This window comes from Diuraphis noxia, unplaced genomic scaffold (genome assembly GCF_037042655.1).
Source record: "Diuraphis noxia isolate RWA-SAM2 unplaced genomic scaffold, SU_Dnox_SAM2 contig0004, whole genome shotgun sequence".
NCBI classification, from domain to species: domain Eukaryota; kingdom Metazoa; phylum Arthropoda; class Insecta; order Hemiptera; family Aphididae; genus Diuraphis; species Diuraphis noxia.
In genome coordinates, this window is record NW_028301714.1 from 56,398,648 (window position 1) to 56,411,297 (window position 12,650).

The window sequence follows — 12,650 nt, forward strand, 5'->3', positions numbered from 1 at the left end:
AAGAATTAAATGAATTAATGATACGTATTAGGTAAAATTATTAAACGCTTAATAGTTAGTACACTAGTTAATTTTGCTTTAAAATCAATATTTATAAGAAGAAGGAAAGTAGGTATCGCTTGCCAAGTATACCTTATCACTGAGTCAGTCACTTTAATAGTGTAATATATGTATTAGGTTTGAATTCAATGATAAATCAGTATATTTGAAAACGATTTTAAACGAAGACGCGGTCTGTCAGCGTAATCGCCTATATAACTTAGTTAATTTTTTGATTTTGCTATTATTAAAGCAATTTATTTTTCTATTTTAGTATCTTATGAAAAAAATTCGGCACTATATTATTATAATGTTAACTTTAAAACTTAGTTTTTGACTTTTGGTTACTCACGTATTACGACTTCACGTAATCAATAGGTATTGGTAATAAATAGGGCTCGGATTTATTAAATATTAAAAAAAACCAAAATATGTAAATATATATGTAATAATAAATCATTTTATATGTGATTAAAAAATGAAAATATTGAATACGAAAAAATTACAAAAAAATATAAAAAATAGTTTTATAAATCACACAATTATCTAATTTACTTATTTTAGTATTTTACTACTATTATTCATCATGAAAGCAATGAGATATACATGCTCAAATTGTCAAAGTTAAATGATCTACGGTTTGGTCGTAACACAGATTTGTACCGACTGAAGGAGCGCTCGGATTCCACCGAGGTTATAGGTGCAAAATTCCTATTTGCAATGTCCAAAGCAGTGAGTTCAGCCAGAAATATTACCCCATTCATTTCACAATGTGTATCTCTAATTAATTTTAGGCAGTCTAAGACAGGATTTTATGTAATACGCTGTTTTGGTAATTGGTATTATTTTGTTTACGTACTTTTTGAAACATGGGAAATCGAATACATCGTATACAACTATTAATAAATCGTAAATTGTCGAAGTTTGTAGGGAAAAATGGAATTATTGAGAGATATGTAAAAATATGTAAAATAAAATATAGTTCATTACAATGGAAATCCCTTGAAACGAATTTATAACGCTTACCTAAATTAATTTATCAAGTCACAGTAAAAATATGTATTTACATATAAATCCGAGCCCTAGTAAATAAATGTTTTTAAAATTTAAATTTATTCGAGGTTTACTTAATTGTTTATTATTTAGGTGGATTGTTTTTTAAATTATAAATCATAGTTAAAATCTACAGTACAGAATATATGATCATGATGAATAGATGGACTGTTTCAATTAAATACATAATAATTAGTAAATAGTTAGGTTAGGATGTTATTAGTTTACACGCATAGAAATCTGAGATTAAATCAACTCCTAAAAGTGTCAAAATTATTAACATTTGAGGGTCGTTTTTGAGCTAAGGCTAATCTGTAGTTGATTTAACATTGATTTAGTTTAAAATTATTAACACTCATAAGAAATTACTAATAACATGTTCAATTAGTTGTTATAACATCAAATATTGCCAATTTAACTTCAGTCTATACTTAAAATCACAAACTCTAAGGTAAAATCAACATGACTATGAGTTTAATCAAATTCTTTTTAAGTAGTTGAAATTACTACATCTAGTGTTAAAACTAATACCTAATGATTTCATTCGGACATAAGCAACTTTCAATTTAACAATATTATCTTGTAATTCAAACCATAAGTATTTGCTAATTTAAAATAAAAAACTATTTGAATTGACTAACAATCATTAGCTTGAAACTAGTATTTATTGCTTTTATTTTGACCAAAAATAGTTTTCAAAATTAAAATAATAAATTATTCAAATTAACTAATAATCATTAGTTTGAAACTAGTACTTATTGCATGTAGGTAATTTGACAAAAAATGTATTCAAAATTAAAAAAGTTATTCTTATGTATTGTTGATACATTTTTGATAGGTACCTACCTGGTACATTCAATATTAATTGCCTAGTTACTATTTCATAATATATACACAATAAATAGCAAAATAAGACAATTGTGTTGAATTAATAAATTATTTTTAAAAAAATAAGTAAATAAATAAATACAAAACGCATGTACTAATAATTAAAAGAAAACATTTATTTGTTATAAATATATAGTAATTACATTTACAAATTGTATACATAATATTAATATTGATAATTATTACTTACATAAATATATAAGTTGTAGTACTTTTATATTAAAATATTTTATACTAATATAAACTAAAAAGAAACAATGTTTAGTAACAAATTGTATTTTGTACTTTGAATTTCAGTCATAAATATATTAAAAAATGTATTAATTACTTAAAAAATGGTTAAATTTAATTGTTATAAGGAAATTTAAGAAAAGCATATATACCTAACTTTTAATACATATCAAAGGGCATACCTTAGAGTTGCATATCTTTTATTGTTTCCTATAATACGTAATACTGTAGGTGTAGGATCACACAAATCATGAACATAATATCCAACTAAATTATTATTATCATTAAGGTTATCGCCTCCTATTTCATATGCATGATAATGGAAATCATAACCAATAGTATTTAGGGCTTTAATAAAAAAAAGGGAACTTTACTTTCTCCAACAAGTATAAATACAATTTCACCAAAGATGCTTCCATCCAGGTTTGTTTCCATAACAACCAAAACTTTTTTTTTATAATATATACCTTTAAACTCTAACCATGAAGCTAGAAAACAATTCATTTTTAATTCTTTAGGAAGTTGTGTAAATATTGTTGGAGAAAATTCTGAAGAAGAGTAAATACATTTTCCTAAGCCAAGTTTTAAGTTTTGATCTTTAAATGTATTATTTAATAGTAAACGATTAACCATTTGCAATTGTAATTTATATGCTATAGTATACCCAAGATTAATCCGACAAGTGATAACATTTGCTAATGACTTGAGAATTTTGTGTTTGGCTTCAAACCGAATACTAGATGTTAAAATAATTGGACCATTTTTTCTTAGAATATGACCATAATGAGTAAGCATGACGTGGAATTTAGGTTTTAAAGTACTTTTAGATAAAAGTAAATATAATTTGTTGTGTTCATAAACAATAGAGAATCTAATAAAAATGAACTATCTCTTTGTATTTTAAGAGTACAGCATAAATCAGTTATTCAATATAAAAGGAGGTAGAGTTTCCAAAAGTTTGATGATGTTGATATGGCAGATAGCTGGTCATATTCTGTTTTCAGTCCATAAACATGTTGTTGAAGATTGCGTAGTTTCAGATCAGGAAACTCAGTTTTTCTTATTTCATGGGTTAATATCCATTTTTCTTTTATATCTTCAAACAAAGCAGAACGTCCTTCATTTTTAAGCCACTCCTTTGCTTCTTGAATATCACCTAGGTTATTAAGTACAAAATATACAAAACAATCTCCATATGTGGATTTTTTTTTAAATTCTTAATCAAAATAAATACCGGAAAAAGTAATATTGCATTCAGTATTACGTAATGAATCAGACTTTTTTCTATTCAGATCAATAGCGCCAACACTCCTCAATCTTCTAGACACATTCTTTCATTCTTCTAACTATAGAGGTCTAGTGAGGTTGGTAACAAAACTATGTACCAACTCAGATTAATGATAAAATTAGTGACAATAACGAGGGTGAAAATATTTAAAACAGCGTTAGGTACAAATTATTATTCAATAACGTATGAACAAGTTGTAAATAATTTTATAGTAAATTAATTATTAGTTTACTTTGACGTAGTTTTGGAAATTCCAGAATTTTATTTAAGTTTCTTAAAATATATAAAATTTATCGAAGTTTTTTTCTTAATTGATGAATTCGGTTTTTCCATCTCATATTGCTACTAATTTCAATATCATGAATCTAGATGTTTGAAATTATATTAAATATTTATAAGCATTAATTGCACCTTCATAATTAATGGGTACCTACATCTCAACATTAAACTTTCAAGTCGATCTTGGCGCATAGTTGAACGCAACCTTGATTTAATTATCTTCACCTAAAAAGTAAGGTTAAAAAGTATACCTTAAAAAAAGACCTTTCAACTGATGATGATGAAACTGCTAATGTTCCTAATACCATAAATGCTATGTAAAGATTTTTAAATGCTACCTGTAAATCATAAGTTGATAAAATATATAAGACTTTATCAAATCCAATTTCTTCTTTTAATAATTTGTTTTGTTCAGTTTCGTCATCACTTGTAAGAGATTCGCTTTCAGAATTTGGTTCATTAGGAGATTCTTGATGTAACATTTAATGGTATATTGCCACCAGATATAAGTTCTTTATAAATTTTTGAAAATACTGTATACTTATTTTTTATTTGATCAAAATTAATACAAGATACTCAAGAAGTAAATTTAGAAAAACTATCTTTCGGTAGTGGTTTGTTATTTTCGCTATAATATCCCAACCGTTCTGGAGATAAAAGAGTTAAATCTTTAAGATATTTCTAGCTCCAGAAAATCTACTCTGTATTGATGTATAGACTTTATCTAACACTTTGAAATATGTTTCACATCTATACTTATTACTCAATGAAAGGTGAACTTATCACCTCATCAGCAGTTTCTTCACCAGACAATTTTTTTTTTGTCTAAAATCATTAAAGTATACTTCAGTAAGTTGATTTTCTTTAGCAAAATATTTTGCCTCATTCACTGTTTTTTCAAACTCTGAATCACATCGTAAACTGATTAGCTGTTTTTCTGACACATCAACCAAGCAAACAGCTTCAATAAAATCGAGTTACTTAGATTTTAAGTAATTTGAAAGTGGAAAGTGAAAATTTTCTTTAGTAGAATCATTGTTAAAACAAAATTGGAGTACTACGCAGTACTTTTGTGTACAGTGACCGTCATGAATTTGTATTTTTGTTTTAGTAGGTAATACATTATCTGTTAATTTTAAAGCAAATTGCGGTCGGTTGATGTAGTTGATGATCAAATTCAAAACGATATAATTTCGATTGAACCGGGAAACCGGTCTTAATTTCTACCTCTGCGATTAAAACTGGACAGTGTGTTTAGTCGAATCTAAGGTATATAAGATATAGCGTGGCTTCAATTTATTTCAAAACTACACCATTAGTATTTTACTGACAGACACTATTGAAAACTAAATAACGGACAATGAGGCCGTTACAGGAAATGACATGGTGGGTGGGTGACGGGGGACCACCCGCAAAAGGACAAAAGGACTATTCCTTTGTTGTTACCAATACCATCCATTCGGTTCCTAGAATGTTCTCTTTCAGAGCTACCTGTGGTTTTATTTGGAGTCACATTTATATTATATTGGTTCATGTTTTACCCAGAATATGGCGTTATATATCCTCAATGTATATAGTATATGCAGGGGTGGCCAACTTGCGGCTCACGTCTTATTAATAATAAAAAAACCAACATTTGCTTATTAACGATAAAATAATAAAAATATAAAATGTATTTATAAACATTTTGGCTCTTGATATCATTTTATTTATCCATGTGGACATGTAGTTCGTGGACATATTCATGTTGGCCACCCTTTGTTGCCCCCCCCCCCGCATTAGCCTCTTTTTTAGTCATTCTTTTGAGGCCACTGATGAACTGCTAGTTTCCAGTACATTATATCACAGTTATTACATCGACGGCTATATATATTTGATACTATCTTTACGTGTGGTTATTACTCGATTGCTCGTACGCACGGTAATATATTTCCATAGGTCTAATATTTATTTAATGTTTAATTGGTGTCCATACCAAATTGATATGTTAGGTGCGATATGTGTTCACTGTTCGGTCTGAAGATTAACTTCACAATAGTTATTGTAAATGTACACGCTTGTCGTCTGAAACAGCTTACATCACTGCGAGAAGTTTTTCTGTCACCTGTAACCCTGTTAGCTATAACCTGTAGCTGTACCGGCGTCCGGCTTGTACATTATTATTTATTTTTCAGTCGTCACTCGTCAGTGTTGTCAATTGTCAATAGTCAGTGTGTTGTTAATTGTCAGTACCTAGTCAGTGCTCAGACGAGAAGCATATTATCGCTAAATACCAAACGTTATGACTTGTTAAGTTGTAACCAGTTGTAAGTACCGATGAGTAGACAGAAGTAAATGTTGACAGTATACCACGCAACTCGGTCGTTGATCGTTATTATTCTCCAGGCACGCCGGTTTGATGCAGATCAGCTCCGCGACTCCAATTCGCCCTCGCATGTATACATCGAATGATCAGCACTGACGCCGCTAAACGTCTCCACTGACTTAAACATTGACCCGTCGACGTTCACTCATCAGTCATCAAGATAACCATTAACATGTTCCACTGCTCGTCTGATCCAGCGGCCCAGCCAGCCAATATGTCCAACGGTAAGACGTTCATTTTGGATATTAAAACTTCATGATATAAACAGTGGCGGTTTTGAGTTTCGGTTATGATCGTCTGTCCTTGATTATTTTATATATTTTTTTTTTGAATATCAAACAATTACACCTAATTTATGGCAATCATATTAACAATAGTAAATATTATAAAAGTTTAGTAATAGGTATATTAAGAATAAATAAATGTATGATTGGACAGTGTTCAACAAGAAAATGGTATGGTTGGCATTTATCTAACAATCATTTTTGCCATAAATGTGTGTGAGTGTTCAAGCTAAATAGCCAGATCGACTGCCTTGTAATAGTCAAGTCTGAACTAATTAGGGGGATTAATAAAAATCACACTTTTTTTTAGTTATTATTTTTCTGCATTTAGTTAAGAATTTGATGACATTCTTTAGGCCTAATATCATAATCAAAAACCAAGCAAATTGTTACCTATCTCACACTTCACAGTTGTACTCGTGTAATTGACAGCATGGACACAGCTGTGTATTTGTGTACGGCAATATGTAATATTGTTATTGTTTGGTACACAAGTTTTTTTTTTTAATAATTAAATTTATAAATTAGATAAATTTAATAAAAATCTGTTATTAGTACTTTAAATATTAAAATTAAAATTTGGATTGACCAGAAATGTTTATAGTTTAAAATGCCTGTAAGCCTGTTTTAACCTATTCAATTTTATATAAAATATAGTATCACATATCATATATTTTTCAGGTACAAATTCTAACGAGTATGAAGTGGAAAAAATAATCTTCCATCAAATATTAAATAAAAAAATTCTGTATTTTATTAAATGGAAAAACTGGGGGTTGAATGAGAATACATGGGAACCTGAAGAGAATCTGGTTAATTGTCCTAAGATTCTGAATGATTACAAGGCTAAAAATAATTTGTTTAAAAAAGAAAAATGATATATCTCTATTAAAATTGTGTTTTTAATGTTTTGAGAAATTTAAAAATGATGTATTACATTATATCAACATTCATTATATTTAATGTTACTACTAATTATATGATTTACCATTACATTTTAAAATAAACATTTATATGTATTTTATTATTTTGTACTTGTTATTAATATTTATAATTTAGTTCAAGTTATTCTACACACTTTTTTTTTCTTATAATTATTGATTTTAAGCATTGGCTAATATGACCATTAGCATTTTATATGGTGGCCATGGTTAGTTGAGGAACACTTGTATGTGGGGTAAGGAAGGTCACTAAAACCCACGTAGTCATTTATCTAGAATCTAGAGATTTTGGTCGATGCTTAACATCAGAACACATTTGTGACTGAGCAATGAGGCTAACCACTGAGTCATACTAGGCCTGTGCACAAATTTAAATACCTATCTAATTGATATTTTATGTATGCAGTGTATATTATTATGCAATGAAAGGCTTTTTGGGTTACATGGTATACTGTCACTGTACAACCAATTCACTTCTAGTTATTTAACATCTCAATTTTTAGTGATAGATTATTAATGATATGCATCATGCATTAAGTTACTTGTAGCCAATATTTAATAGAACACCATATAACTTACCTAAAAAATATTATTATATTATTCATAATATAGTTCTAAATAAAGTTTGTTAACACTTAATAGGTAATCAATTATCAGATACAGGTTGATCTTAGTATAAGGATAAACCGTTTTCTTTTTAATAATTATTTATAATCATTTCCTATTGTGCATGGTAAATTTAAGTATGGTTTAAGAATTTGAGACCACAGGTTTATCATTTCCAGAGCCTTCAATATGAAGAAAAAATTGTCTAAAATAATCTTTTATTCGCTGCGTCTAGACATCCGAGGCTCGACTATAGTTATAGTAAGATAAGGAATGCCTGTCCATAGTAACTTATGATGGAAGTTTTTTTCTCTTAATTATCTTAGTACTTTTTAGTTGATCACTTTTTATTTTCAAAAAATATTTATACTAATATAAGTAAGTATAATTAAAAAATATGTCCAGCTTGCTGAAGATCATTTTTGTATTATATCATTTAAATGTATATACTTTGAAAATTGATACAACTATTTATTTTTAAATTAAAATTATGAAAACCATATAAAACCAAATTGGTATTAACTATAAAACATAATGAGGAATACTCATTTTATACATCAAATAATATTTTATTGGATTGACCAAGTACAGAAGCCCCGAAATTTGATTTTTTTTTATATATTTACATGAATGGCTAAGTCCAGTCTGAAAGGTGGTATTATGCTCTTTATCTCTATATTTTAGAACTGAAATATTGTATAATATAAACATATATGACACTGTGTAGCTTTTTCACGTATTTTTAACCTATTATCAAAGATATGTTATTCAATATCTACTTCAATTAATTTTATTTAGTTTTTTTGACATTCTCGTCAATGAAACATTTGTTTCAATAGTTAGGTAATTATAATTACATATACATAGTGTTTAGTGTATATTAATATTTTATATTAGGTATTGAGAGATGTGTTAATTTAATTAATGACTGCTTTTAGATTAATTGAAATACACCATGAGACTAAAAGAACAAACAACCAACCGAACACCACTACAATAAGACTTATAAGTCTAGGACTTATGTTTTCATAATCTTGGCTTTGTCAAAATCTAGCTGATCAAATAATTACTAATTTTTCATTAACCATTCTTAATAGTAAGAAAAACTATTTGATACATTTTTTTAAGTTATGGAACACTAGAGCAAACATTTAATGGTCATAGAATATTTTGTCATAAAACCAATGAGGCAAGATCTAACTGGGATCCATTCTGCCCGATATTTGGAAAAAAAAATCAGCATTATACTATTACAAGATAACCTCAACTTTCAGACAGCACATTTGACTTATGACTACTCACAATTCACCAGTAATTATAACCAATAGGCTGATTATTTTTTATGAATTAATTTGAGGTTATATTATTATATTAATGGTTTGTTGTTTATATTTTACTTTAAATCACTAATCAAAGGTAAAACCTAGATCATAATATAATAGATAAATGAATTATTTTTAATTAATTTAATTTTAGTATAACATTCAAAATTATATGCATTATTAAATTAATAATTTAAGGAATAATTTATTGATCAATAACTAATAACTAATAAGTAAGTCTAACTCTTAGTAGATCTATTTACAGCTTTATTTATTTTTTGGTTACACTTGAGGCAACCCATCTTAATGATGATAGTTTTAGTCATTGGCAACAGCCATACATTTTTTTCTCAAATATTCAAGTGACAAATTTTATTTTTAATATTTGTAACCTTTTCATTTTGATAACTAGGGTTAGGATATTTATGACCTTATAAACAATAAAAATGCATTCAAATAAGCCCTAGAAAAATTAAATAAGTCATAAAATTGTATTACCTACTAATCAAAAATGTATTCTTAATCAATAAACCACTTTTTTTATTTACAAAACTATGAGATTGATCATATAATGAATCATTAAAAATATAGGTACTTACAGTAAATGAATAAAAAATTTTGTTTTTATCTAAAAGATACAAATAGGTTAGGTTAAGTTCGAGAGGCACCCTTCAAAAAACTACAAGTGGACTTTGATAACAGATAATTATGTACAGCACCAGGGGATTCGATCTACCAGGTGCTGACAGAAGTAGGTGGATCCGAGGTAAAATACGGCACCAGCGGAACGGGCCCACTTCGGTCGTCATCATAAAACTATGAAAGTGCAGGGGTGGACAGTCAGGCCCCTGTTACTTTACCAATTACTAGTGTTGAAACAGTTGGAACGCAAGTCTCCGATTGTCACCCTGCCCAAAACAGTAATGATGAGTCCAAACTTAAAGCTAAACTTGCATCCTTGAAGAAGAGAATGAAAGAGCCCGGCCTCATTTTCGGCGATGTCAAACATGAAGAACTTGGTTAAACAATTAACCAAAATACTAAACGTGCTTCTAGAGAGTAATTACTATTTTCAGGCAGTGAAGGAGAAATCTAAGTCACCGTGGGTGAGTGAAGCAATAATAGACGCAGTTGCCGAAGCTGTGGAAACATTAAGAATGAACAAGAATAGCCTCAACGTAGCCTTTAACGAAGTGGAAAAGGTGCAAGTCAAGGCAAGCACGGAACGTGGTCCAACCTTGCGAAACAAGAAACGATCCTGAAAGTCTGCTAGGGACTTAAGTTCTCTTTCGCTAAACAACAAGAGGACATCAAGCTGTTGAAGTCATCATTAGTCCCTTCTTACGCTTCACAGGCTAAAATGCAAACATCCACGTCGTGGGAATCGCCTTATTGCAACAAACCAGACGTCATGGAAGACACACATGGACTTTGACGGCGTGGACTTTCCAACTCCAAGCCGGACAAAAATGGAGAGAGAAAAAGCCAAAGGAAAGCTGTGGAAAAAAGAAGTAGGAGGAAGACCAAAAGACCACTCCCAAACTCCATCGCGGTTAAGCTCGGAAACGGCGAACCTAACCATGATATCCTGAGGGAAATTAAGCAGAGCGTCAATATAGAGGCTATCGGGGATCAGATGTCTTCCATCACCGAAAGCCGAAACAAGGGGATACTGATCAGGCTAAGCCACGAATACATGAAGAAAGCCGAGGAGCTGAATACAAAAATAGGAAGCAGCGTAGCTATACGGGACCTTGTTAATTATGACAACATCAGTATCCAAGATCTGGACAGTGTTATATCATATCGGATGCCGATGTTGAACTAAGCGTCTGAAACGCTCTAGGATTCACTCCTGACGATTAGTCAGTCAAGGTGAAAAATATCTGGCAGTCCATTTTGGGGACCCAACGAGCCACTGTCGGGCTGAAGAGCATTGATGCGCTTCACTTGGTCAAAACAGACGATTAAAGATTGGTTGGATCAACGCAAGAGTTTAAGCTAAAAGACACTGTTCCTAGATGCTTCCGTTATCTGGGGTACAGACTCACAAGTCATAAATGTGAAGGACCCGACCACAATAACGCTTGCAGCCTCTGTGCTTTGATAGCCCACATGGCATCCGACTGCAAACGCTCTCCAAATTGCTCTGCCTTCATTGATCTAAAGGAGGCATCCAACCACTACCAGGGCAGCAGAAAATGCCCAGCGTATCAGCTCACAAAGGTTAAGGGGAGACCGACTATAAACAGAGAGAATTAATCAGTAAAGGTCACTGACACCAAATACTCCAAAAAAATGACTAAATTTATCGAGATAAACCTGAACTGCTGTGAAGCGAGTCAGACCCTGATGCACCAGACTGCAGCATAAAAATCTGCAGACTGTGCTTGCCAGCGAATTCAACAGAGCGGAAGGCCCAAACTGGTACGCTGACTTTGGAATTGCTCTTCTGGACTTCCTGGCTAGAGACAGGAAACAGCTTTATGACGCATGACGAAACCTTAGTCTCCTCCCCCAAGAGAAGTGTGCGCCTCACAGTAGAGTGGAAAATCAGCTAGAGCGGTAGATGGACCCACCGCTTAATACTGAAATCGGACGATTGATCAGCCACAGACATGGAGAGGTAAACTTCCACCGAACCAAGGTACCAAGTGGGCATGATTACTATACAGATTACCTAAAGCTCGATACTTCCGAGTGCTAGTACTATAAGAACCTATGGACAACGCATTCTACATAGTATTTATATGTGACGCATGTCACAGCTGGAGAACACCGCCGAGAAGCCCTAGGCAAAAGTCTAGAACCAGAGACCATTATTGAAACCATGCTGACTTCTAGGAAAAACTGGGACATCGTTAACGACTATAATATACCAGATACGAAGTCGCAAAGAAGCAGAGAAGTGCAGAAGAAAAGCTACCCCACAACAACAACGACTTCATCAAACAAATAGTTAAGTTAATATATTGTATGTCCGAGTGCACCCCAGGGCAGTTAAAAGCCCCCAAATGTGTGTATAATACTATATAATGTTTTTAATTTGTAAAATATTGTAATTTTTTTATCAATAAATGATGGCAGCCAAGGGGTGAAATGACTGAAAAATTGGTCCCACACTTATTTTCCGATACCTTTGAAAAAAAAGATTAGGTTAGCAATGCGAAAGTAATTCCCGCGGCGTTGTCAGTTAGAAATTGAAAAAAAAAGGTTAGGTTAGATACAAAAAAAGTATTTTGTATGTAAAAAAGAACATGAGGTTTGTTCTTTTGAATGTGGACTGTATTGTGTAAAGATAAAAAAAAACATAACATCAAATCAAAATGAGCGTGTAATAACACAGAACGTCCG

The 12,650-nt window shown here is 30.9% G+C and overlaps 1 protein-coding gene and 1 long non-coding RNA gene across 2 annotated transcripts; one reads left to right on the forward strand and one right to left on the reverse strand.

Annotated features, from left to right (window-relative positions):
• Window positions 1–3,086: 3,086 nt before the first annotated feature.
• On the reverse strand, window positions 3,087–5,848 carry LOC149056221 (uncharacterized). The gene is made up of 2 exons (XR_016191656.1): window positions 3,446–5,848; window positions 3,087–3,367 (listed from the first exon to the last, which is right to left on the reverse strand). It is a non-coding gene; the product is annotated as an uncharacterized LOC149056221 (long non-coding RNA).
• Window positions 5,849–5,939: 91 nt separating this feature from the next.
• On the forward strand, window positions 5,940–7,454 carry LOC107161333 (chromobox protein homolog 3-like). The gene is made up of 3 exons (XM_015507696.2): window positions 5,940–6,084; window positions 6,164–6,367; window positions 7,109–7,454. Exons 2-3 carry the CDS (start codon window positions 6,316–6,318, stop codon window positions 7,303–7,305), a joined length of 249 nt encoding a protein of 82 aa, XP_015363182.2. The 5' UTR covers window positions 5,940–6,084; window positions 6,164–6,315; the 3' UTR covers window positions 7,306–7,454.
• Window positions 7,455–12,650: the final 5,196 nt, after the last annotated feature.